At 38.8% G+C, this 22,450-nt stretch overlaps 2 protein-coding genes across 4 annotated transcripts in view; one reads left to right on the top strand and one right to left on the bottom strand.

Moving 5' to 3' along the window:
- Nucleotides 1-691: 691 nt before the first annotated feature.
- On the top strand, nt 692-15,075 carry mmp21 (matrix metallopeptidase 21). Its single transcript, XM_048550875.2, has 7 exons — nt 692-1,672; nt 2,265-2,961; nt 3,812-3,951; nt 9,266-9,407; nt 10,986-11,243; nt 11,329-11,501; nt 13,462-15,075. Exons 1-7 carry the CDS (start codon nt 1,526-1,528, stop codon nt 13,759-13,761), a joined length of 1,857 nt encoding a protein of 618 aa, XP_048406832.1. The 5' UTR covers nt 692-1,525; the 3' UTR covers nt 13,762-15,075.
- Nucleotides 14,213-22,450, bottom strand: part of edrf1 (erythroid differentiation regulatory factor 1) — a 62,488-nt gene continuing 54,250 nt past the window's right edge. Inside the window, exons 24-25 of one of the 3 annotated variants that reach the window (XM_048550872.2) lie at nt 20,970-21,130; nt 14,213-17,161 (exon numbers count right to left, since the gene is read on the bottom strand). In XM_048550872.2, coding sequence (XP_048406829.1) covers nt 16,990-17,161; nt 20,970-21,130 — 333 coding nt within the window. In that variant the 3' untranslated portion in view covers nt 14,213-16,989. Of the gene's footprint in view, nt 17,162-20,281; nt 20,577-20,969; nt 21,248-22,450 lie in introns of those variants that run through there. The other 2 variants (XM_059653080.1, XM_048550874.1) reach the window with 2 other exon arrangements.

The raw sequence follows: 22,450 nt of genomic DNA, 5'->3' as shown, positions 1-22,450 counted from the left end.
GTTTTAAATTTAGCTAATTAATTTAAACACCTCTGCTCGGTTCGCAACAAACAACTGCACCTCCCAGTCGCAAACCATTTCCACTCCGCCCTCCCATTCTTTAGATGACATGCCCATCATGGGCCTCCTGCAGTGCCACAATGATGCCACCTGAAGGTTGCAGGAACACCAACTCATATTCCGCTTGGGAACCCTGCAGCCCAATGGTATCAATGTGGACTTCACCAGCTTCAAAATCTCCCCTTCCCCCACCGCATCCCACAACCAGCCCAGTTCGTCCCCTCCCCCCACTGCACCACACAACCAGCCCAGCTCTTCCCCTCCACCCACTGCATCCCAAAACCAGTCCAACCTGTCTCTGCCTCCCTAACCTGTTCTTCCTCTCACCCATCGCTTCCTCCCACCCCAAGCCGCACCTCCATCTCCTACCTACTAACCTCATCCTACCTCCTAACCTCATCCTACCTCCTTGACCTGTCCATCTTCTCTGGACTGACCTGTCCCCTACCTCCCAACCTATACTCTCCTCTCCACCTATCTTCTTTTCTCTCCATCTTCGGTCCGCCTCCCTCTCTCTCCCTATTTATTCCAGAACCCTCACCCCATCCCCCTCTCTGATGAAGGGTCTAGGCCCGAAACGTCAGCTTTTGTGCTCCTGAGATGCTGCTGGACCTGCTGTGTTCATCCAGCCTCACATTTTATTATCGTGTATCCTTGAAAGTGATTTTGCAAAAGGCTAAAGTTTGGTTGGATTGATTCACACTTTTCCTGACACCTGAATAAGTTAACCTTTAAATTGCAGTCGACGGTAAAATTTACAGGTTGCCTTCATCAACAGCCTGAAATTCTACAGGCTCGTTCAATTTTCAGCAAAAATTTGCTAGAAACATCAACTGCATTCCTTTCGGCGTGGCATTCTCAAAAGCCCTGTACAAAATGGAAGTCCTCAAATTTATATTTACCAATTATTGTAAACAAGGTCAATAATGGGGCAATTTGAATTCTTCTTGTTTAAAACACTAGTTTTAAGTGTGAAACAAATTCAGGAAAATAGGCTCGAAACACAAAATTTTATTAATTCAAAGTCAATTTTTCACATTAGGCTGAGAAGACCAGATGATTCAAGCCCCAGATGGCTATGGAATTTTCATTGCTGTCAACTTTACATAACTGTTAAATTTCGACAGCTATCAAATTTACATAACTGAAATAACTGGAGTTTACCAACTTTAAAAGTCTAAACAAGACACTGACCTCATCCTGGTTACAAATCTCATTTTACAAAGCACCTCACCTTTTTAAATGCAGAAGCCAGCACTACTGTAAATATACCATTGATCCGTTAACAAATAACCTCAGAATTCAGAGAGTCGATGTACTCCGCGGGTGGGATTGGACAGAGTGTTTGCGAAACTCGAAGAGATTTTTTGAAGTTTGGTGAATGTGTGTTGAGACAGGGTGAGCGCTTTTGTTACATAAACCGAAGATTTCCGCGCGTTGGCCAGATCGGCTAGTAATCGTCAGCATGCCGCTGGTCTTATACCTGAGAGTGTTGTGGCTCAGCGTCATTACCTGGGGGAACTGTGAGAGACTGTTTCATCGTCGCGACCACTCGGACATCTCATCTTCAGAATACCGGGCACGTCCCATTCTGAGCCAAACTGCAGCTGAGGTAGGAAAGCACAGTTGAACATTAATTATTGCTGAAATGGTTCATTGTGGAATGTTGCAAATTGATTAATCATGAATGCACTGATATGCATTTGAGGAGATGATACTTTCATATTTGGTTGGAATGCTGTTTCTCTAGGATCTGAGCAACCTTTGCCTATCCTGTCTAAAGGGTAGGGCTGTATCACCCCATCCCCCTCTCTGATGAAGGGTCTAGGCGCGAAACGTCAGCTTTTGTGCTCCTGAGATGCTGCTGGGCCTGCTGTGTTCATCCAGCCTCACATTTCATTATCTTATGAAGGGTAGGGCTGCAGTTTTAAGTCAGATGTGTTGATATGATGTGGCTGAATTGAGGAAGAAATTTGACCGCAGTTTCAGGCGATCTGGAATTGCGTAAGATGCGACCTGAACCAGTAGCTTAACGAGTTTTACATACCAGTTCTGACCAAGAGTCGTTGACCCAAGGCTCGTTCTGCCCACAGATTTAGCGCACTATTTCCAGCATTTTCTCCTTTGTTTCATTTGCACGTTTATCTGTTAAACTTCGCTATATCATGTTTACTGAATTTGGGAAAATATATTTTTTATTCAAGAAATATCTGCATAAATATGGATGGACAGAACAAATAAAGTGGGAGAACATCCAACGCCAGAAAACTGAGAACTTTGCAGGTGAGCATCGCGCTCCTAGAGATTTGTTGGATCTTATCAGGGAAGGCTCCTCAGCTTCCAAACAATGGCAACAACGTCAAGCTGAGTCCACGAAAAACTCTGCCTATATTGAAGCTTTAAAACAGTTCCAGAAGGCCAATGGGATCCCCGTGACTGGAGAGCTAAACAAAGCCACCCAGGAAGCTATGAACAAACCGCGATGTGGGGTCCCAGATAGAGTTGTGTCTGAAGATAGCTTGATGGATAATGAGACACAAGATATTCTCAACCAAGCCACTGATTTCGATAAAACAACTGATAACAAGAGTGGTACCAACATGACCGTAACCTCAAAGGTTCGCAAGAAGCGTTTTTTAGAGTTACTGCTTTTTCCCAGTCAACAGAAGGTGCCTGTTCGCCCTGACTTGTTTAATAGAGTACCAGAAATGGCCTTTTCTAAAGCAAAACTTACTTGGCGCCTGATGGGAGAAGGTTATAGCCACCAGCTCTCCATCGAAGACCAGAAACATGTGTTGAGAATGGCTTTTAGGATGTGGAGTGAAGTTATTCCTTTACAGTTTGAAGAGAACAACAACTCTCCCGCATCAATGGTTGACATCAAGCTTGGTTTTGGGACAGGTAATGTTGATGTACATATCACATTTAACACATACAGACTAGTTAGAACGTCATTAACCCAAGAACAGAAAATATACTAACTTTTGTGTGTCAATAAAATAAAGATTTCAACAAACAATTATGAAGGCATACAGTGTTTTAAGAAGGCATACAGTGTTTAGCTTTTATTAATAGAGGGATCGAGTTCTGGAACCAAGAGTTTATGGTGAAGCTGTACAAAACTCTGGTGCAGCCGCACTTGGAGTATTGCGTACAGTTCTGGTCACCGCATTATAAGAAGGATGTGGAAGCTTTGAAAAGAGTGCAGAGGAGATTTACTAGGATGTTGCCTGGTATGGAGGGAAGGTCTTACGAGGAAAGGCTGAGGCTTTTGAGGCTGTTTTCATTAGAGAGAAAAAGGTTGAGGTGACTTAATTGAGACATATAAAATAAGCAGAGGGTTAGATAGGGAGAGCCTTTTCCTAGGATGGTGACAGCGAGCATGAGGGGGCATAGCTTTAAATTGAGGGGTGAAAGATATAGGACAGATGTCAGAGGTAGTTTCTTTACTCAGAGAGTAGTAAGGGAATGGAACGCTTTGCCTGCAACAGTAGTAGATTCGCCAACTTTAGGAACATTTAAGTCATCATTGGACAAGCATATGGACATACATGGAATAGTGTAGGTTAGATGGGCTTGAGATCGGTATGACAGGTCAGCATAACATAGAGGGCCGAAGGGCCTTACTGTGCTGTAATGTTCTATGTGAGGTTTGATACTTTGCAGTAGAAAAATATTGACTTGGTTTACGGACATCAATTGTAATACAAATTTTAAGGACTAATGTATTTAATATGTTTTTTTGCACCAGGTCGACATATGGGCTGCACACGAACATTTGATGGCAACGGGCAGGAATTTGCTCACGCTTGGCAATTTGGTGACATTCATTTTGATGATGATGACCATTTTACAACACCAAATAATGCAAATGGAATTAGCCTGCTGAAGGTAAGAACCGTTACCAGCATTTTTGAACCTTGCTTATTTTTATGTTTCACGCTCTGTTATTTATGGTTAAATTTGTAACAAGTCATTTCCAAACTTATTGAGCTGTAATATTTTGATAGATTAATTGTTGTATTATCCTTAAATTTCACTAGATTTCCTCTCCTCTTGAAAACATTGTTTAGCAGGACTGAGGCTACTCAAACCAATGTTTAAATGGCATTGCTACAGTTATAATTATTTGACATTGTGTCACTCTAAAAGCAGGCACCAAACAAAGAATTGGGAATATTTTTGCTGTGCATTCGCGCCATTCAGAATCACAGTATGTCGAACTTTATGTATTTTAAATGGCTTGTGGAAATATCCCCCCCACCCCCAAAAAATGCTGGAACCAGATTATAGAAAATAGCAAAAGTGATGAAGAGACTTAAATCGTAAGCAAATCAATGTTTGGAGTATTAACTAATAGGTTGGTGAGCTGCAAGGTTAAGCTATCATGAGGATTATGGTGTGGTCAAGAATTAAGTTTTAATATTGCTAGTTACAAAATTTTCAGGAATAGTAAGGAAACAAAGAATGGAGGGTGTATGGTACTATTGACTAAATATTGATATTACAGTTCAAATTGGGAAGGATATACTCGGCAGTTCTAGGACTGATTCTATTTGGCTCATTGTTTAGGAAACAAAGTGTGTTTGTGGATGTGTGTTTTACAGGTTGGGAGAGGCTTGTAATAGTGTTCCTAAAACTCTCAGTTTTGGATCTGCTGCTGTTTTCAGCTCTAATAAATAAAAATCTAGACTCAGATGTAGGGAGTAGCATTATGATTCAGGTGATACAACATTTAGCAATATTATAGATAATAGTGGCATAGACTTCAGGATGATAGGCAAGATGGCAAAATGAATGCAAGTGTGGCAAATCATGTTTAGTACAGAGAAACTTTGAGCGATGCACTTCAGGAGAACTAATACAGAAACACGTAGTTTAATGGTTCTGTCTTGAAAAGCGCACATAGCAGAGAGACATCTCGTTGGAGGAAGTTCAGAGAAGTTCACATGGATGATCCCTAGAATGGAGGAATTGCCTTATGAGCAAAGGTTAAACAGGTTGGTACTCTACCTATTGGAGTTTGGAAAAATGAGAAGTGATCTCATTGAAACGTACAGGTTTCTTAATGGGCCTGAGAGGGTAAATGCTGAGAGAAGGTTTCCCCTCACGGGAAAGTCTGGGACTAGAAGGCATAGTCTCAAAATAATGCAGCGCTAATTTAGGATGAGATGAGGAAGAATTTCTTCCCTTGGAGAGCCTTTGGAACTCCTTGCCACAGAGAGCTGAGATGCGGAGTACTTCTGCATATTTAAGGCTGAGATAGATATATTCTTCATCAGTCAAGGAATCAAGGGTTGTGGGGAAAACACAGGAAAGTGCATGGCAAGAGTTTTGGATCAGCTATGATTACATTGAAGGGTGGAGCAGACTCCTGTTTCCGTTTCTTATGGCATTATGATGTTGATGTATAAGAATGCCTAAAGGAGGCAAGGCAGGTTGATAAGATGACTACAGGCAAATAGAATTCACGAATCACTTAAATAAAAAGCAAAGTACTGTCTATGTTGGAAATCTGAAATAAAAATAGAAAATGCTGAAGAAACTCCACAGCTCTGGCAACATCTGCGAATGTGAAACAAAGTTAATATTTCCAGTCCAATTTGACAAAAATGCTTCAAAGAGGAGTCACATCAAACTTGAAACATTAACCTTCTTTCAGTTTCCACAAATGCTGCCAGACCTGTTAAGCTTCCTGAACACTTTGTTTTTATTTTGTGATTTGTTAGGTTTCAGCTGTACCGTGGACAATGCCAAGCTCTCAACTTCAGGAGTATGGAGGAGATTCATGTTAGCTATGAGCAGAGACTGATGAATCAGGCCACCAAGGTGTAGAGCTGGATGAGCACAGCAGGCCAAGCGGCAGCAAAGGATCAGGAAGGCTGACGTTTCAGGCCTAGGCCCATCTTCAGAAATGGGGGAGGGGAAGGGGGTTCTTAAATAAATAGGGAGAGAGGGGGAAGCAGATAGAAGATGGGTAGAGGAGAAGACAGATGGAGACAGACCAGTTAAAGAGGCGGAGATGGACCCAGTAAATGTGAGTGGAGGTGGGGACTTGGGGAGGGGATAGGTCAGTCCAGTGAGGACGGACAGGTCAAGGAGGCGGGATGAGGCTGGTAGGTAGGAGATGAAGGTGGGGCTTGAGGTGGGAGGAGGGGATAGAAAGACAGGTTAGGGAGATGGGGACAAGCTGGGCTGGTTTTGGGATGTGGTGGGGGGAGGGGAGATTTTGAAGCTTGTGAAGTCCACATTGATATCATTGGACTGCAGGGTTCCCAAGCAGACTACGAGGTGCTGTTCCTGCAACCTTCAGGTCACATTGTTGTGGCACTGCAGGAGGCCCAGTGTGGACATGTCAGCTGAGGAATGGAAGGAGGAGTTTAAATGGTTCGCGACTGGGAGGTGCAGTTGTTTAGTGTGAACCAAGCGTAGGTGTTCTGCAAAGCAGTCCCCGTGCTTCTGCTTGGTTTCCCCGATGTAGAGGAGGCCATAACAGGAACAGCAGATACAGTATACCACATTAGCAGATGTACAAAGTCTTCTGGGGCCTGGCGTGGGGGTGAGGGGGAGATGTAGCACCTCCTGCGGTTTCAGGGAAAACAGCTGGTTGTGGTGGGGCTGGAGGGGAGTGTGGAGCGCACAAGGGAGTCCTGGAGAGAGCAGTCCCTCCAGAAAGCAGATAAAAGTTGGGGATGGAAAAATGTCTTTGGTGGTGGGGTCAGATTGCAGAAGTTTCAGAGGATGATGCATTGGATCCAGAGGTTGGTGGAGTGGTACATGAGGACAAGGGGTTTCTGTTTTGGTTGTTATTGCAGGGAAGGGGTGCAAGGGACAATTTGCGGGAAACACGTTCGAGGGCATTCTCAACTACTGTTGGGGGGCGGGGGGCGGTGGGTGACGTTGCAGTCCTCGAAAAACAAGGACATCAGAGATGTACAGGAGTGGAGTGCCTCATCCTAGCAGCAGATGCGGTGGAGGTAAAGGAATTGGGAATAGGGGGCAGCGTTTTTGCAGGAAGGTGGGCATGAGTCAGTGGGCTTGAAATGGATATTGGTTTCCAGATGGTTGCCAGAGATGGAAACAGAGGGGTCCAGGAAGGAGAAGGTGGTATCAGAGATGGTCCAGGTAAACTTAACGTTGGGGTGGAAGGTGTTGGTGAAGTAGATGAATTGTTCGAGCTCCTCGTGGGAGCATAGGGCATGATATGGTCGTCTATGTGACGGAGGAAGAGGTGGGGTTTAGAGCCAGTGTAGCTACGGAAGAGGGATTCAGGACAGTTCTCCTTGGAGCTGAGCAATTTGAATGAAATGTTTTGAAAAAGAGAGGTTTTGTTATTGTTAGTTAGAGGGGAAGAGATAAAACATACTCTTTAATCTTCCAATTGCTGTCCACAAGCAGTGGTCTTTCTTACTCTTTCCGAAGCAGGATGTGGTATATTTCTCCCAAAAAAAACTTGCTTGTGCAGTCTTACTTTAAAATAACTCAAAAATTTTGTTTAGCATGGTTTATTCATGCATTCAAACCCAGGGATAATTGTTGTGACACATGCACTAACACACGAGGAAGCAAAAGGAAAAGGAGTTTGCAATTGAGAATATCTTAAAAAGCAAAAAGTGTGAATATTCATTCACATGATTGTCAGAATCCAGAAAGTTATTGACCATTTAACTGAAGGAGAGGTGTTGCAGAATTTCTGCACAGCTGGTAACAGCACAGCAGGATATTGATAAATAGAGAATCAGTCTACTTTGCAGGCAAGTGTAAGGATTTTTCTCAGAGGAACAACATTTTAAGGATGTTTATTTCGGCTCGAGACAAGCTTAGCCATTAGCTTAGAGTCTCACTGCTGTATTTGATTTTGACACAAGGGTAGGGAAGAGTACAAAAATTATAATTTTTTCAGAAATCCAAGGACGTCAGTAATTTGACAAGCCCATAAAGACTTCATTTCAATTTATTAATTTGCTTTTATTTCACTCACTAAGGATCTTTCATTCATCTTAGGAAATAGATGGTCCTTTTACATACCTCCGGTGGTATAATAAGGTTGGATGATTCTCACTTTGTTCTCCTCTGCTGCTGGAGAGTATTCCTGGTATTCTGTTGTGTTTGTTGGGTGTAGAATCTACTCAAATAAAAGGCCTGAAGATTCCAGGGGGATAAGTGTATAAGCCCTGTCCTGTTAATTACTACTGGAATTTTCCAAAAATGTAGTTAACTTGTCTCATGCGATTGCTCGACTATTGCCAACATTGACTTTCAAAATTGGTTAAGAAAATACAACTTTACAATTGATGATATCTTTCAGGACTTGTAGGCCTAATAGCATTGAGACAGGATGGCAATTTTGAATAGCGTCTCTCTAAGGAGCATGGAAGCAAGCTAGATCTGACCCACATTCAGAGTTACACTACACGCTGGTGCAATCAATGGGTGTAAATATTAGAAATAGAATTTAATTCTCATGCCAGGCTGTTAAACACAGGTGCACTGACTTCACTGTCAAGTGTTTGGAATAGTCAACGAAACAGTTCAAGGACATTGTTGAAATAATTTTAAAAAGTGCTGCAGAAACAGGTGTTCAGAGCAACTGAGGAGAAACAGAATTAACTTTTTGTAAGCATGTTGTATGAATGTTAACTGTTTCTCTGTTCATAGATGCCACCAGGCCTGCTGAGTTTCTCAAGATCTTCTGTCTTTATTTCATATCAAAGGCATTTGCAATGCTTGCTTTTGCTAAAGGAATTTCTTGCTTTGGAACCTATCCACATATTCTGGATTTTAACACTGTAAACATACAGAACCTTATGGGTTATCCTATGCCAAGAGGATCAGAACTGTTTCTGTATTCAAAAATAATGCTTATTTCAGCATAGTAATTTTGCCAGCATTGGATTACAAAGAATGCAGGTGTAAGATAACAAGGTGTAGAGGTGGATGAACACAGAAGGCCAAGCAGCATCATAGGATCAGGAAGGCTGACATTTTCAGCCTGGACCCTTCTTCAGAAAGGCCCGAAACATCAGCCTTCCTGCTCCGATGCTGCTTGTGGCCTGCTGTGTTCATCCAACTCTACACCTTGTTATCTCAGATTCTCCAGCATCTGCAATTCCTGCTATCTCTGACGCAGGTGTAATATAGAGTTGACCAATTGTCCTTTGGTTAGTTTATTTCATGACATATTTCAATTTGCCCAAATGTATAGGTGGCTGTCCATGAACTAGGACATGTACTGGGTTTACCTCACATCTACAGAACTGGCTCAGTGATGCAGCCCAGCTACATTCCACAAAATTCAATGTTTGAGCTGGATTGGCTTGATAGGAAAGCTATTCAGCAACTCTATGGTAAGAACATTCAAATTTAAATTTCAGCAACTGATGAATATTTTAAAAACATGAAAGATATTTTGCTGTTGTTAGAGCCTGCCAGTAATATATCCAGTAGCAATAAAGAATCACCAATTACAATAACATTGGAGGTAGTAAATGACGTTGAGGCATGCTTTTAGAATGATGTCATAGATCCTTCTACAGTTTAGTCTCTCCCTAGCTTGTTGGTAAGTGTAAATGTAAACTTTTTATTAAATTTTAATAAGTCTCTGGACTTGTCCATCAGATCTTTCACTGACAAACTAACAAAAAAATATGCAATGTAATTCTTGTAGAGCTGCATTATTGGTTAGTTTGTCAATGAACGATCTGAGCTTACAGAAAAGTTGATGAAACAATTTAATTCTAGGATAAGAAGCTGATGGACAAGTCCAGAGACCTTTAAAATTTAAAAAAGTTTACATTTGCACCTTACAAAATTCTTCATGTTTACAATATTGCCCTTTCATAGAGGCTTAAAAAAAGTGCAGATACCAAGTCAGAGAAGATACTAAGTGGGGTGACGAAAGATCCTCAATTTAAAAAGTTTCTTAAATGAATGATAGTGGTGGCATTGTGGAGGCCTAATCCTCACCCCTCCAACACGATACTTTGTAACATTTTGCTTTACAAAACCACTTCATAACTGATTAGCCTTCCTGGAAAGACAAAACAATTTAAGGAGAAAAATACCCTGGGAAATTCCTCTAACAGCCACCAAGACCCTGATTTATCATACTTAGTACCTAATTTACCTTCAGTATGCTGAGATTTCAGACCCGAATTAACCCACCTCTTCAATGGAAGTAACAAGCAATGTTAACAAATGGCAATTTGCTCCACAACATACGCATTTTTCTGAGTTAAGATGAACCTCCAGACATCTAGCGCTCAATCTAAATGACTCCCACTTCTCCACAACCTGTCTAATTGAAATAATTTTATCTTAAAAGTTCCAGTGGCATATAAACTGACGGTGGGTCAGAGATGAGTGACAGAAGTAGTAGTTAGGGAACAATGTGAAAAGATGTAAACGTAGATTCTGTTCTAAACGTGGTTGTACAGAATTGTGGATGAATGTAAGAATTTTAAAATGTGACATTCAACACAAGGAACTCCAATTTTGTATAACATTTCAACTCTGTTACTTTTGACTCAGTCTGTAGTTAGCTAGTAATCTTCAGTAGTGCATTTAGTGAGGGTTTTTAGTACATAAAGTTGATCCACCAAGTGAATAATGTAGGAATCAAAATTTTTTAAAAAGCCAGAGTTAAAGTACCAAAGAATATGGCTTGAGATATTTGACTTCAAAAAGTTGCAAATTTAATGTAGACTCATCCAGATTTGTAAGCTAGTGGAAAGATTATTCATTCACTGCATGAGGAGTTATTTTTGGATACAAAATTCACAATTTCATAGTTGATTTAGAAAGAACCCATATGAGCTGTTTGCCATCTCAAATAGAATACAGGCTGCAATTGTTTAGAATATTGTATGAAATTACTGAACTTATTTTTAAAAAAGGCAATAGATTTCACTGATTATTCTTTTTAGGTGTATGCAGAAGTCCTTTCGACACAGTGTTTGACTGGATTCATAGGGAGAAGAATGAATATGGGGAGACAATAATTCAATTTAACACATATTTCTTCAGAAATGACTTGTATTGGCTTTATGAAAATCGTAACAATCGAACACGCTATGGAGATCCAATTGCACTCTCAGTTGGATGGCGAGGAATCCCAAGTAATGACATTGATGCTTTTGTACATATATGGACATGGACAAGAGATGCCATCTATTTCTTCAAAGGTGATTCAATAGTCAACATATTTTAAAAGCAGTTAATGTTAGTTACAGAATGTTAGTTTCAACATGTACTTGTACTCTTACACAGGTACCCAATTTTGGAGATATGACAATGAAAATGATCAAACATACACAGAGGATGCAGAAGGAAAGAAATATCCCAAAGTAATCTCTGAAGGTTTTCCAGGTGTTCAAGGTCCAATTGATACTGCTTTTTATGATAAAAGAAATCAAAACATATATTTCTTCAAAGGTCCAAATGTAAGTTTTATTTTTGTCCTTGGGATGTGGGCAGACACAAGGCATTTTCACTAATTGATGGAACAGGCAGTATGGGCTATTTGGCAATCTTCATGCCAAATCCTACCATCATTTGGAAGAAAAGGTCTAATAGTGCCATTTTGGCAACCTTCACAAAATGAACTATTACCATCTAAACTAATTACAGACTGTAGTCAAAAATAATTAACAGTTGAAATGTTATACAAAATTGGACATATGTTGAATGTCAAATGTTTTAAAATTCTTACATTCATACACAATTCTCTACAACCACATTTAAAATTAAATCTGACTTTACATTCTTTTTGTTTTGTTCCCTAATTTTCTCTCCTGTCACTCATCTCTGTCCCGCCATCAATTTATGCGCCACTGGAACTTTAACCTGTGTATTTGTTACTTCCAGGCTCGACTCTTTCAAAGTACACCTGTCTAACTTCCGTTCTATCCTCTGCAAACTTAGGCTTATTCAAAACATTGGTGCCCGGATCCTAGCACATAGCAAATCCTGTTAACCACTATTGCTGCTCACTGATCTGTATTGGTTTCTATTTTTAAAATTCAAATTTTCTTATTCAAAACACTTCAAGGTCTCAACTCTCCTCATTCCTGTGACCTCCTCCATCTAAGAACTTCAGATTCCTTCACCACTTTTCCTGCATCTTCTATCATTGGAGGCCTTACTTTACAGAATATGAAAAGATGTTCATCAGCACAAATTACTAGATGATTTCAAACATGTGCCTCCAACATACAACACCTAAAAGTCAATTGGAGTATTAGAAGCTTGGGCAACTACAAATCAAAAACTATAAATGTTAACAGTGCAACACAACAAGCCATTAAGTGGATTTAATACCTGACTGCCCCTCTTCCATTGTTATGTTCTCACTTGGGTGTCCTTTAGTGGTGGTATATGGAGTCCACAGGCTCACTACAAGCCTTTCATCACCGGTGGGCTTTGCAGGCACTAGGGTGCCTCATACCCCAGATGTAACATTTTGATTTGAGTTTGCCAAGTTTGTTAATATTTTCAAAAGAAGCTGTTTAAGACATTTGTTTAAAGAGCAGAAATTTAAGCCTGACACTTAAAAGATGAATGACCCATTTGACGGTCATTTGTATACCTGCAATTCTTGCCTTTGAACTGCTCTGATTGAGTATCAGTGAAAGTGTACATTATTTTAGTTTGTTTTACCGTGGTAGTTTTTGCTTTGTGTGTATTATTGGGTCTTAGGAGAATGTAATTTAAGGGAATGTTATTCCCTTCATGTTTCTCTTGTTAAATCTCATTAATTAAGGTTATAAACGTGACCCTCTTGTGCCCTAATAACAGGTGAAAAAAATCAATATAAACAAGGGAGCTGGGCTGAATCTATTTAAAGTCCAAATACCTATGACTCGTGGTACAGAGGTAATGTCCCTATCTCTGAGCCAGGTATCTGGGTTCAAGTCCATTTAAGTTTGGTTGGAAGCACTTACTACCTGAAAACATTTGGAAGTACAGCATTAGTGCATCATTACACCACTGCACGATGCGCAGTTTCACAAGTGCAATTAGGGCAGTAAATGCTGATTTCACCAATGACTCACCTGGTCATTTGACAGTGACAATTTTTCCCCACTACAAAACTTCAGTCAACATATTTCATCTGACCATAAATTTTTAAAAATTATCAATGTGTTAATTAGTAAAGCATTAAAAACAAGGAGACAGTACTTGAAGATTTGATGGTAACTTTGTTTGAATAAAATGATAGCTGCGGTAATGATGATCAAGGCTTCGAGGGGCAGAGATTTTTTTTTAAGGGTTGTCTAATGTTTTTTCATCTGAATATGGTTCAGGGATACATGATTAGATTGGGGTTTAAAAAAAAGTAAGGCTATTGTACACCTGAAATAGTCACTTCCTAAGTCTTACTACATTCATTTTCTTTTATAGGTGGTCACTTTCAATGTGAATACTAATCAGATTAATGGATATCCAAAAAGAATTATAGATGTATTTCCACCAGTTGTACAGAATGATCATCCCATTGAAAACGTGAATGCTGTGTACTACTCATATCACTACAAGTCCATATTTTTCTTCAAAAGCAATTTCTTTTGGAAAGTGGTCAGTGACCGGGATAAAAAGCAGAACCCATTATTGCCACTAAATGGACTAATGCCTATGAAAAATATATCAGATCAGTGGTTTGATATTTGCGATGTCCATTATTCAATGCTGAATAAGAGTTAAAATTGCTTTAGAAGTTTTCACAAATTGGAAAATTGCAAAAACAAAAGTGGTTAACGATTGTATGACAATGGCTATTCTGGATCCAACTGTGTAATTAGCCTGCTTTTTATACTTAATGGTCCAAGACATTATCCCAGGCAAAGGCAAAATCAAGTGACTAGAAATTAAAAGTCAAAACCATCTGTAGTAAAGTTTGTGCTAGGCTGTTGGTAATTCCACAGATGTAAAGATTTTTATGTTTGCGAAATCACAATGCATTAAGGCTGACATATTTATACCATGAAAATTGTAGACAAATGTAGTCAAACAGTACTTAATTTGTTTTCCATATACATACTACATACAAATATTTTTTTCTAATTCAAACTATATGACATCTTCAACACCTGTTCCAGGTACATATTTGCTTGGTATCAATGTACACAACCTTTGATTGACAGACTACATGATGGATTGTTTTCATACTTTATTAATATATTTTATTTAAAAATGTCACATTGTATTAGCTTGTGTCTACTGGAGCAGGAAAAACACATTCTTCCAACAAAATGAATTTCTGAACAAACTCTGCAGAGCCCTCATATATAGTTACCTGTCCTTATTGAACAGGAAAGGTGAAAAATTATAAAAGTTACAAAAAATTCAGATCTTGTAACACTTTTGCAGTAAACTGTAAATAATATAATCAACCTCTTCATTTAACTTCCAACATTTCTAATATGGCTTGTGTTATCCCATGAAAGCTAGTAGACTTTCACTTTTATAAAACAAGAGCTGACAGATTCTGAGATGGATTCATAAACAGCTGTTTTCACTGAATAGCATTCTCTAATTCAGCCCAAAACACACTGGAAACTTCATAGAAAAACAAGGGAATAAAATCTGACCTAAACAAAAAAAACTATCAGATTGTTCATTTAGTACTAGTTATCACACAGACACACTAGTCGCAGATTCTGCACATGCTTCCATATTTTTCATTCTTCACACTTCTTGAATTGACAGTACATGAAGTAATCTGTAAACTGAACCCTGACTTTTTTTTAAAAAGTTGCATTCCAATTTACCTGGAGAACACTGCACACATTTTTAAAAGTATATACACAATTATAGTTACAAATTTTACATATTGTTAGCAAAAATCCTGCAATGCCACTATGTAATATACAAACTGTACATCGTGAAAAGCAGACATTTATTGAATTTTCTTTATTAAAATGCAATCTGCTTGTGTAACTGTAGATATTTACCCTTCTGAGTGCATGTTACCATCTGTAACACCTTTTCTTTCTCCCCCAATCATTTGTAACAGCAATAGAGTTAAATAATTAAGTATTTTCAAATTTAGTGTACTCCTTGGATGTTTATTTCACAAAGCTATCAATAGTAATGATCAAAATGAAAAATGTGCACCTAAATATTTGCATAATTCCTGCCTTACATCCTCAGAGTGTCAATAAAAAAAACCTGTGCGGACCTGTCACAAAACATGCAGGCTTGGGCTGTTAACAGGCAAGTAATATTCATGCCACAAAAATACCAAAGACAATTTCAACGAGGTGGGGTGCCTCACTATCTCATGACACTGAATGACATTAACATAGACAAGTTCTTCACCAACATCCTGGGAATCATTCTTAACCAAAAACTCGATTGGACAATCTATATTAACATCTCAAGTAGGTCAGAGGCTGGGTATTCTATAATGAATGGTTTACGTCCTGACTCTTCAAAACGCCTCAGGACTAGATGATACAATTCATTGTTAAATTGCCTACAGAGATATAGCTGCAACAGTTGAGGATTTAATATCATACATCAAATTCCACATGATCAGCAATTCACCCACTATATCAAATGTACACTCACGTTCAATTCCAGCATTCAGGATGAATTATCTATATAATTCTTTGCAGGAACTTGCCAGGAAAACTGATGACCTCCAATTGGCAAGTCAAAGACATCAAGTGCACAGAACCATCAATCCCAAGTTCTCTTTATATAAAATTATAGATATCCCCATTCCTTCACTGTTGCTAGATCAAAAATGTCCTGCTTATTGCGGGAGCAATTTCATCACACCAACGGCAGTATGCCACACTATTACCATCTTAGTAAGTAGCAACAGGCAACAAATAATGGTTTTCCCAGCAATTTCCACATTTGAAGAAGAATTGTAAAGAATCATGGTGATATCTATCAACTGGTCACATCTGTAGATCTTCAAAAATTGTAGTTCACCTTTTTTCTTTGAAACTAACCCCACAGTACTGATTTCCACTTTCCCATAGATAAATGAGTTTAAAAACAAATAAATCTTTACTATTCATCCATTATCATCAGGAAAAAAAACGAGCTCACCTATTAATATGAATATTCTGTATAACACGTGACTAAAATGCAACTTGCCACTTGTACCAACTTGTGATGGACTGTTTTGCAAGTTAAGGACATTTAAAAAATCCATTAACATATCTTTTTCCATTAATTAATCATAATCTGAAGAGGGTCATTCATTTTGTCAGTTTCTGTGCCATTACTTCATGTAGAAACTCACTGACAAACCTTTGAATGCAAGGTGCATACATATTATAATACACAATATTTAAATTACAGCTTCATTTCAACATTATCCAAAGCTTATGCTGGTTAGCAATTTTGTCTTTCTCTCAGTGACAGTGACCCATGCTGGCAGACAGGTCTCCTCAGTTCCTCATCAACTAGCCATTCCTCAAGCTAAGGTAGAATTTTTCAAGAAACTATTCAAATCTGAAGCACCACCAGACATCACATTTATTCCATTTCTGATAAGGGTAACTGAAAAGCTATAGAAAGCAGGGACAATGAATGCTTTTCCTCCTCCTCAGCTCAGGGATAATTTGGCTACTAGCAGCAGCTTTACTGCCAGTGTGGCTGGAACTGGCTTAATAGGGTCTGAATCTGGGAATTTCTTGCCTTTGTGTCAATATGACATTCATGGGTAAATTAAATTATTGCTTCAAAGACAGCTTTTAATTGGTACAAATTATTTCTTGAAGTACTGTTCACACTGGTAACTCTAATGATTTGAGATTTATGTATTCATAGATCATAAATGCTTTTTGAAGATTGCTCATTTGCCTTTTGGCAGGTTACTTAAACTGTCACCATTCAAAAATGATCATAGAAAAACAAAATTCAGATTTTATAATGATGTTTTGAGTACAACAGTGGGAGAACACCTGATAATCACACAGATCCAGTCTCATCAACTGATGATCTGGATGATAAATGTTTCAATAAACTCAGTATCAATTCCACTCTCTGTATTAAAGAGGTGTCCTTATCAGCTGTTGCCCGCAATAATGTAGAATAAGCATGCTTGTAGTTTTTCAACAGTATTCGATCATCACCAACGCCGCTATAAAAACACAAAACAATGACAATGACATTACTTTAAGGAAGCCAAAATGAATAGAATTTGACGCTTTGAGCCTAATCAAAACTTTTGATTTCTGATGCTGCACATTTAATCACAATAAACTAACAGCCACCTTCAACTGAAATATCACTTATCTAAATTTGCATTTTAATTAACAGGAGCTACATTAGAACGACAGTAGCCAAAATTAAGGTACGGCTAGATTTTGTCTCTAACACTACTACAGGGAGCATGGTTCACTCAAGTCATTCATAAATATCAGTTCCTCACTCTCCATTCAAAAGAGACAATGAAAACCTCCTCACATTTCAGTTCTAAAGACACTTAAAATTTACCAAACAAAATACCCTCAATACATACATACTCTACTTATGCAACATAATGTGAGGGATTCACTTTGGTACAAATAGAAAGGCTTTTTTTTAAAAAAAGGCACAAAACTTATAAATGTTAATATTCAGAAGGAATTGGAAGGAATACAGAGTTAGCACATAGGTACAGCATGCAATTTTGAATTGAAGTGGTTATGTTGTCTTTTATCATAAGCGAGCTAGAGGGAAAGAATAAAGTAAGTCTTGATACAACTTATTATACTTATGGACCATGCAGTCAAATTTATGTAATGCAATCTGGCCAGGGACAGTAACTCTTACTCTTAAACTCAATAAAATGCAACATCCAGGGAAATTAGTTTTGGTGGAGAGGCAAAAAAATTCCGTTGTTTTGAAGAAACAACAAGAAAACTTAAATATATATTGCATTAGAATGCTAATGAAATCCACAATACATGTACAACTTCAATTTTAATGAGCAGAATTAACATGGTCAATAAGAGAACTACACTGTGATCGAACACCACTAAGCACAAATCAATAGCAAATGAGATCAAGGCAGATCCCACAAATTTTTCAGCAACTTCCCCCAGGTGGTAACGACGTGGTAGGTCAACAAGTCTCATTAAACTTTATAAAGAATCATGATTTTTTCATCTGGCAAACCTGGTTTGAAACTCCCTTCCAGAGCCATCTGGTCAAAGACTGCATTAATGACTGCCCTTGTTCTCGATCACCTTCCTTTCTTGAATCTAAACTGCCCCTGGACTCAAACTGCATTCCAGCACTTATGCATAATGTCAGCTGTTAACTGAAAGCTAGCTTCATCAGGCTAAACTGCCTCTAGCTTTTACCAGAGTTGCATCATGCAAATGCTGCCTTGTATGCTCTTCAACCTCTAATCACTCAGATGTATTGAAGTATTAATGCTTGCAAGATTTGTCCAAACCCTTTATTACTTAACCATACACAGTGCCATTTCTGATTCCACTATTTAGCTGCCTACTATTTCCTAGAACTTGATCCTGAATTCTAACTATCCAGCTGCTCTCAGTTCCTCACAGTATCCCATAAATAGCATGCGTAGGTTGGCTGCCTCACCAGCAATATGTTAACATAGAAAATAGGAGCAACAGGCCATTCAGCACCTCAAGCATGCTTCACAATTCAATATAATTATGGCTAATCATACTGCTCAATTCCCCTATTTCTACTTTCTAACAATATCCTGAAATCCCTTTAGCCACAAGAACTATATCGAACTCATCCTTGAAAACATCCAGTGTTTTGGCTTTAACAGTACTGTGGCACGTAATTCCATAAGCTCATCACTTTTTGGGTGAAGGACTTTCTCCGCAGTCTTAAACTACCTACCCAATTTCCTCAGAGTGACCCCTGATCCTGGACTCCCTGATCATCAGAAAAATTCTTATGCCTACCCTATCTTGTGCTGTTAGCATTTAGTAGATTTCTATGAAATCCTATCTCAGTATTCTAAACTTGCGTGAATATAGTCCAGATTCTTTTTTTGTAAGTCAGTCCTGCCATCCTAGGAATCAGCCTGGTAAAAAAACTTTGTTGAACTCCCTCCATAGCCAGAATATCCTTCCTAGAATAAGGAGATTAAAGCTGCACATAATACGCCAGGGTGTAGTCTCACCAAAGTCCTGTACAATTGAAACAAAACATTCCTGCTTCTGTACTTGAATCCTCTAGCTATGAAAGCTAATATACCTTGCCTTCTTCACTGCCTGGTGCACCTGCATGCTTACTTTAAGCAACTTTAAGCAACAAAGACACTCACGTCTTTTTGTAACTCCCACTTTCCCAATCTAATTGCCAGATAATAATCTGCCTTCCTGCTTTTGCTACCAAAGTGGATACTTCATATTTATCCACATTATACTTTATATTTGCCATGCATTTAACCGCTCACAACTTGTCCAAATCACACTGAATGTCAGCATCTTCCTCACAGTCAATCCTCCCATCCAGCTTTGTGTTGTTTGCAAAATTGAAAATCTTACATTTAGTTCCCTTATCTAAATCATTAATATATATCTTGTGAATAGCTGAGGTCTAGTACCCCATCAGTCACTGGCTGACATTTGGGAAAAAGTCTCATTTACTCCCCTATTTCCCATGTGCCAGCCAGATCTCTATACATATCAATACACTACCCCAATACCATGCACTTTAATTTTACATGCTAACGTATGTGGGATATTATCAAAAGCCTCTGAATGTCCAAGTAAACCACATCCATTGGCTTGCCCCCATCAACTCCAGTAACTACATCCTCAGAAAAATTCCAGTAGATTTGTCAAGCATAATTTCCTTTTTGAAACTCCATGCTGACTTTGAAAGATCCTGTCACTATATTCTAAGTGCTCTGCTATTAAATCTTTTATAATGGGCTCTTATTATTTTCCCCACTACCAATGTCATGCCAACTGGTCTATAATTCCCCTGTTTTCCAATTACTTTTTTAAGAGTGGGGTTACATTAGCTACCCTCCAATCCATAGATACTGTTTCAGAGTCTACAGTCTTGAAAGATCACCACCAATGCATCCACTATTTCTACGGACACTTCCTTAAGTACTCTGGGATATAAATTATCAGTCGCTGGGATCTGATCAGTTTTAATCCCAACTAACAGCAGTATTCCTAACATCGTGTCTGTACCTCTCCGTCTCTTATCCTTGTTCAGTGCATGCAGCCTCTGAACTCCTGTATAGTGATCCTCAAACTGTTTTGAAAGACCTGTTGAAAACCTGAATTAAGCTCTTCTGATTGCTGGGTAGAACTGAGTGTTTTTTTGGCTTGAGTGCAAGAAAATGCGTACAAAAAGGAATCATTACAAATTGTATGGGACTTGGCCTAGACCACACCTGGAATACAATGTTCAGTTTTGATCTTTATATCTAAGGAAGAATATATTTGCCTTTGAGATGGTATGGTGAAGTTCCTTAGAAGGCTGTGGGGTGACCACATGGTAGTATAGAAGATCCTGATGGTGCCTTGACAGAAGACACAGAAGTTATTTCCCTGGCAGGTGAACTGGAAAACAAGAATCTGGCTTCAGGATAAGGATCCAATCAATCATTCAGGAATGAGATAAGGAGAAATTGAATCTTTCAAATTCTTGATCAAGGATTGTTGATGTTCCGTTGTTGAATGTAATTATGGCTCAGATATTTGGCATCCTTGAGCAGAATGTGAAATGGAGTGTGGACATGAAAGTGGAGTTGATGTCAAAGATTACCCATGATAATACTAAATGGTGGAGCATGCTTGAGTGACAGTATGGTCTATTCCTGCTACTATTTCGAGTTTTATGTTCTCATTCATACATTTGTGTTGTGCACAAAGACTGAGTGCTACAATATAAATATACCTAAGAAAATTGGCAAAATGTGGTATTTTGATAAAGAAAGGACTGCATTTCATTACCTGCTTTTCTTTTTTGAGGTCAGTAGTTTGATAAGTTGAAACAACAGGAAAGAAAGTCGAGCTTCAAACATGTTGACAAGATTTGTGATCTCTTCTTCGTTCAAGCTGGAGGAATCATTTTCAGGCATTTTTCCATCATGGCATGCTTGACAATTTCCTTGCTAATTTTAATGAAAAGGGAAATTTTATCGAGATGACTTCTGAATGTTCATGATAATACGAATTTTTTCAATTTCTATCTTCTTTCCATGATGGGTTTAAAATAATGTGACAAATGTCTGTAACATAATAAGCAAGGAGAACATGGCCAAGGTTTAAAACTGGCTAATTTTTTGGTTTTCACCTGACACTAAAACTCTGTTACCAATCTGCTGTAATAAAAACATCTGGCTTTTATCTCAGCTATGGAGTTCCTGACAGAGTGGGTAGTGAAAATTCAAACAGCATCAGCCTAAGGCAAACTTTCAGATTTGCTCCCAGATGTCCTTTTTTGAAAAGCTCATGAGAAGGCACTGCTAATTTTCTGCAGTATGCTCTAATGTATATCAGTGGAACTAATAAGCCTGAAACCCACAGGGTGATAACAGACAACAGGCACTAAGGATACAGGTTGCCTTCTCATATTGTCAGCGCAGGTATTTCCTAACATCCCAAAAATAAAAGATGAACAACAACACCAGAATGTCAGTTGGGCCAACCCCCTCCAGCAACAAGTGAATGCTTTTATCTAACTTTATCACTGCCATGCCTTTGTCAGTCTGAATCCAAAATTCCCTCCCGAAAACTCTGGTTCCCTACTGCATTTTTCTCCTTTGATAACAAATCCCTCCTTTTGACAAACAAATACTCTAGAATGGTTAAGGGGGATGAAATCAGAGGTAAGCAAACTTGAGCCTTAGTGGTGTAGAGATCCAGCGCTCTATCACTAAGGGTCCTAATGACCTCAGTGTTGTAGATGAGTTCCTGGTGAAAGGAAATGGATTAGGTTGCTTTCCTCAGCTTGTTTGTCACTAGACTAAACCTGCTCAATTAAAATCCCTGTCCAGATGGCATCAACAGACATGCAATTGTATGCATAACTTATACAATCTGGAGGTCTAAGAAAATTTATCATGATGCAATTGCTTCATGATGATATGACTCCAAGTCTTGAGTGGGGTTCTCTCAAATAGGCCCCTTCAAAATCTACCTGAATGTAACTATTCATCTCAAAGGTCAACTTACCCTTGATGATAGTATTAAACTCATTACATGGATACCTCAAATGTCAAAACTAAACTGACCACAGAAATACATGCTCTGGACTTTGTGGGTGACTGCAAAGTCACTGCTCACACTGCACTAGATTTGTAAGCTAGACCCAATCCTTCCAAAAACAACAACAAAAACAAGGTTGTTGGAAAAGCTCAGCAGGTCTGTCAACACCTGTGAAGGAAAAAACAGAGTTAATGTTTCAGGTCCGGTGACCCTTCCTCAGAACT

The sequence above is a fragment of the Stegostoma tigrinum genome, chromosome 20 (genome assembly GCF_030684315.1).
Source record: "Stegostoma tigrinum isolate sSteTig4 chromosome 20, sSteTig4.hap1, whole genome shotgun sequence".
NCBI lineage: Eukaryota > Metazoa > Chordata > Chondrichthyes > Orectolobiformes > Stegostomatidae > Stegostoma > Stegostoma tigrinum.
The sequence above is the reverse complement of the archived record's forward strand: the minus strand, read 5'-3'. Positions and strand labels throughout refer to the sequence as shown.

Bases quoted from the DNA above. Each gene is read 5' to 3' on its own strand.
- mmp21 (XM_048550875.2), top strand. From the start codon at position 1,526: ATGCCGCTGGTCTTATACCTGAGAGTGTTGTGGCTCAGCGTCATTACC. The intron at 3,952-9,265 runs GTAAGAACCGTT...CCAAATGTATAG, and splicing joins ATGGAATTAGCCTGCTGAAG to GTGGCTGTCCATGAACTAGG. The intron at 11,502-13,461 runs GTAAGTTTTATT...TTTCTTTTATAG, and splicing joins ATTTCTTCAAAGGTCCAAAT to GTGGTCACTTTCAATGTGAA.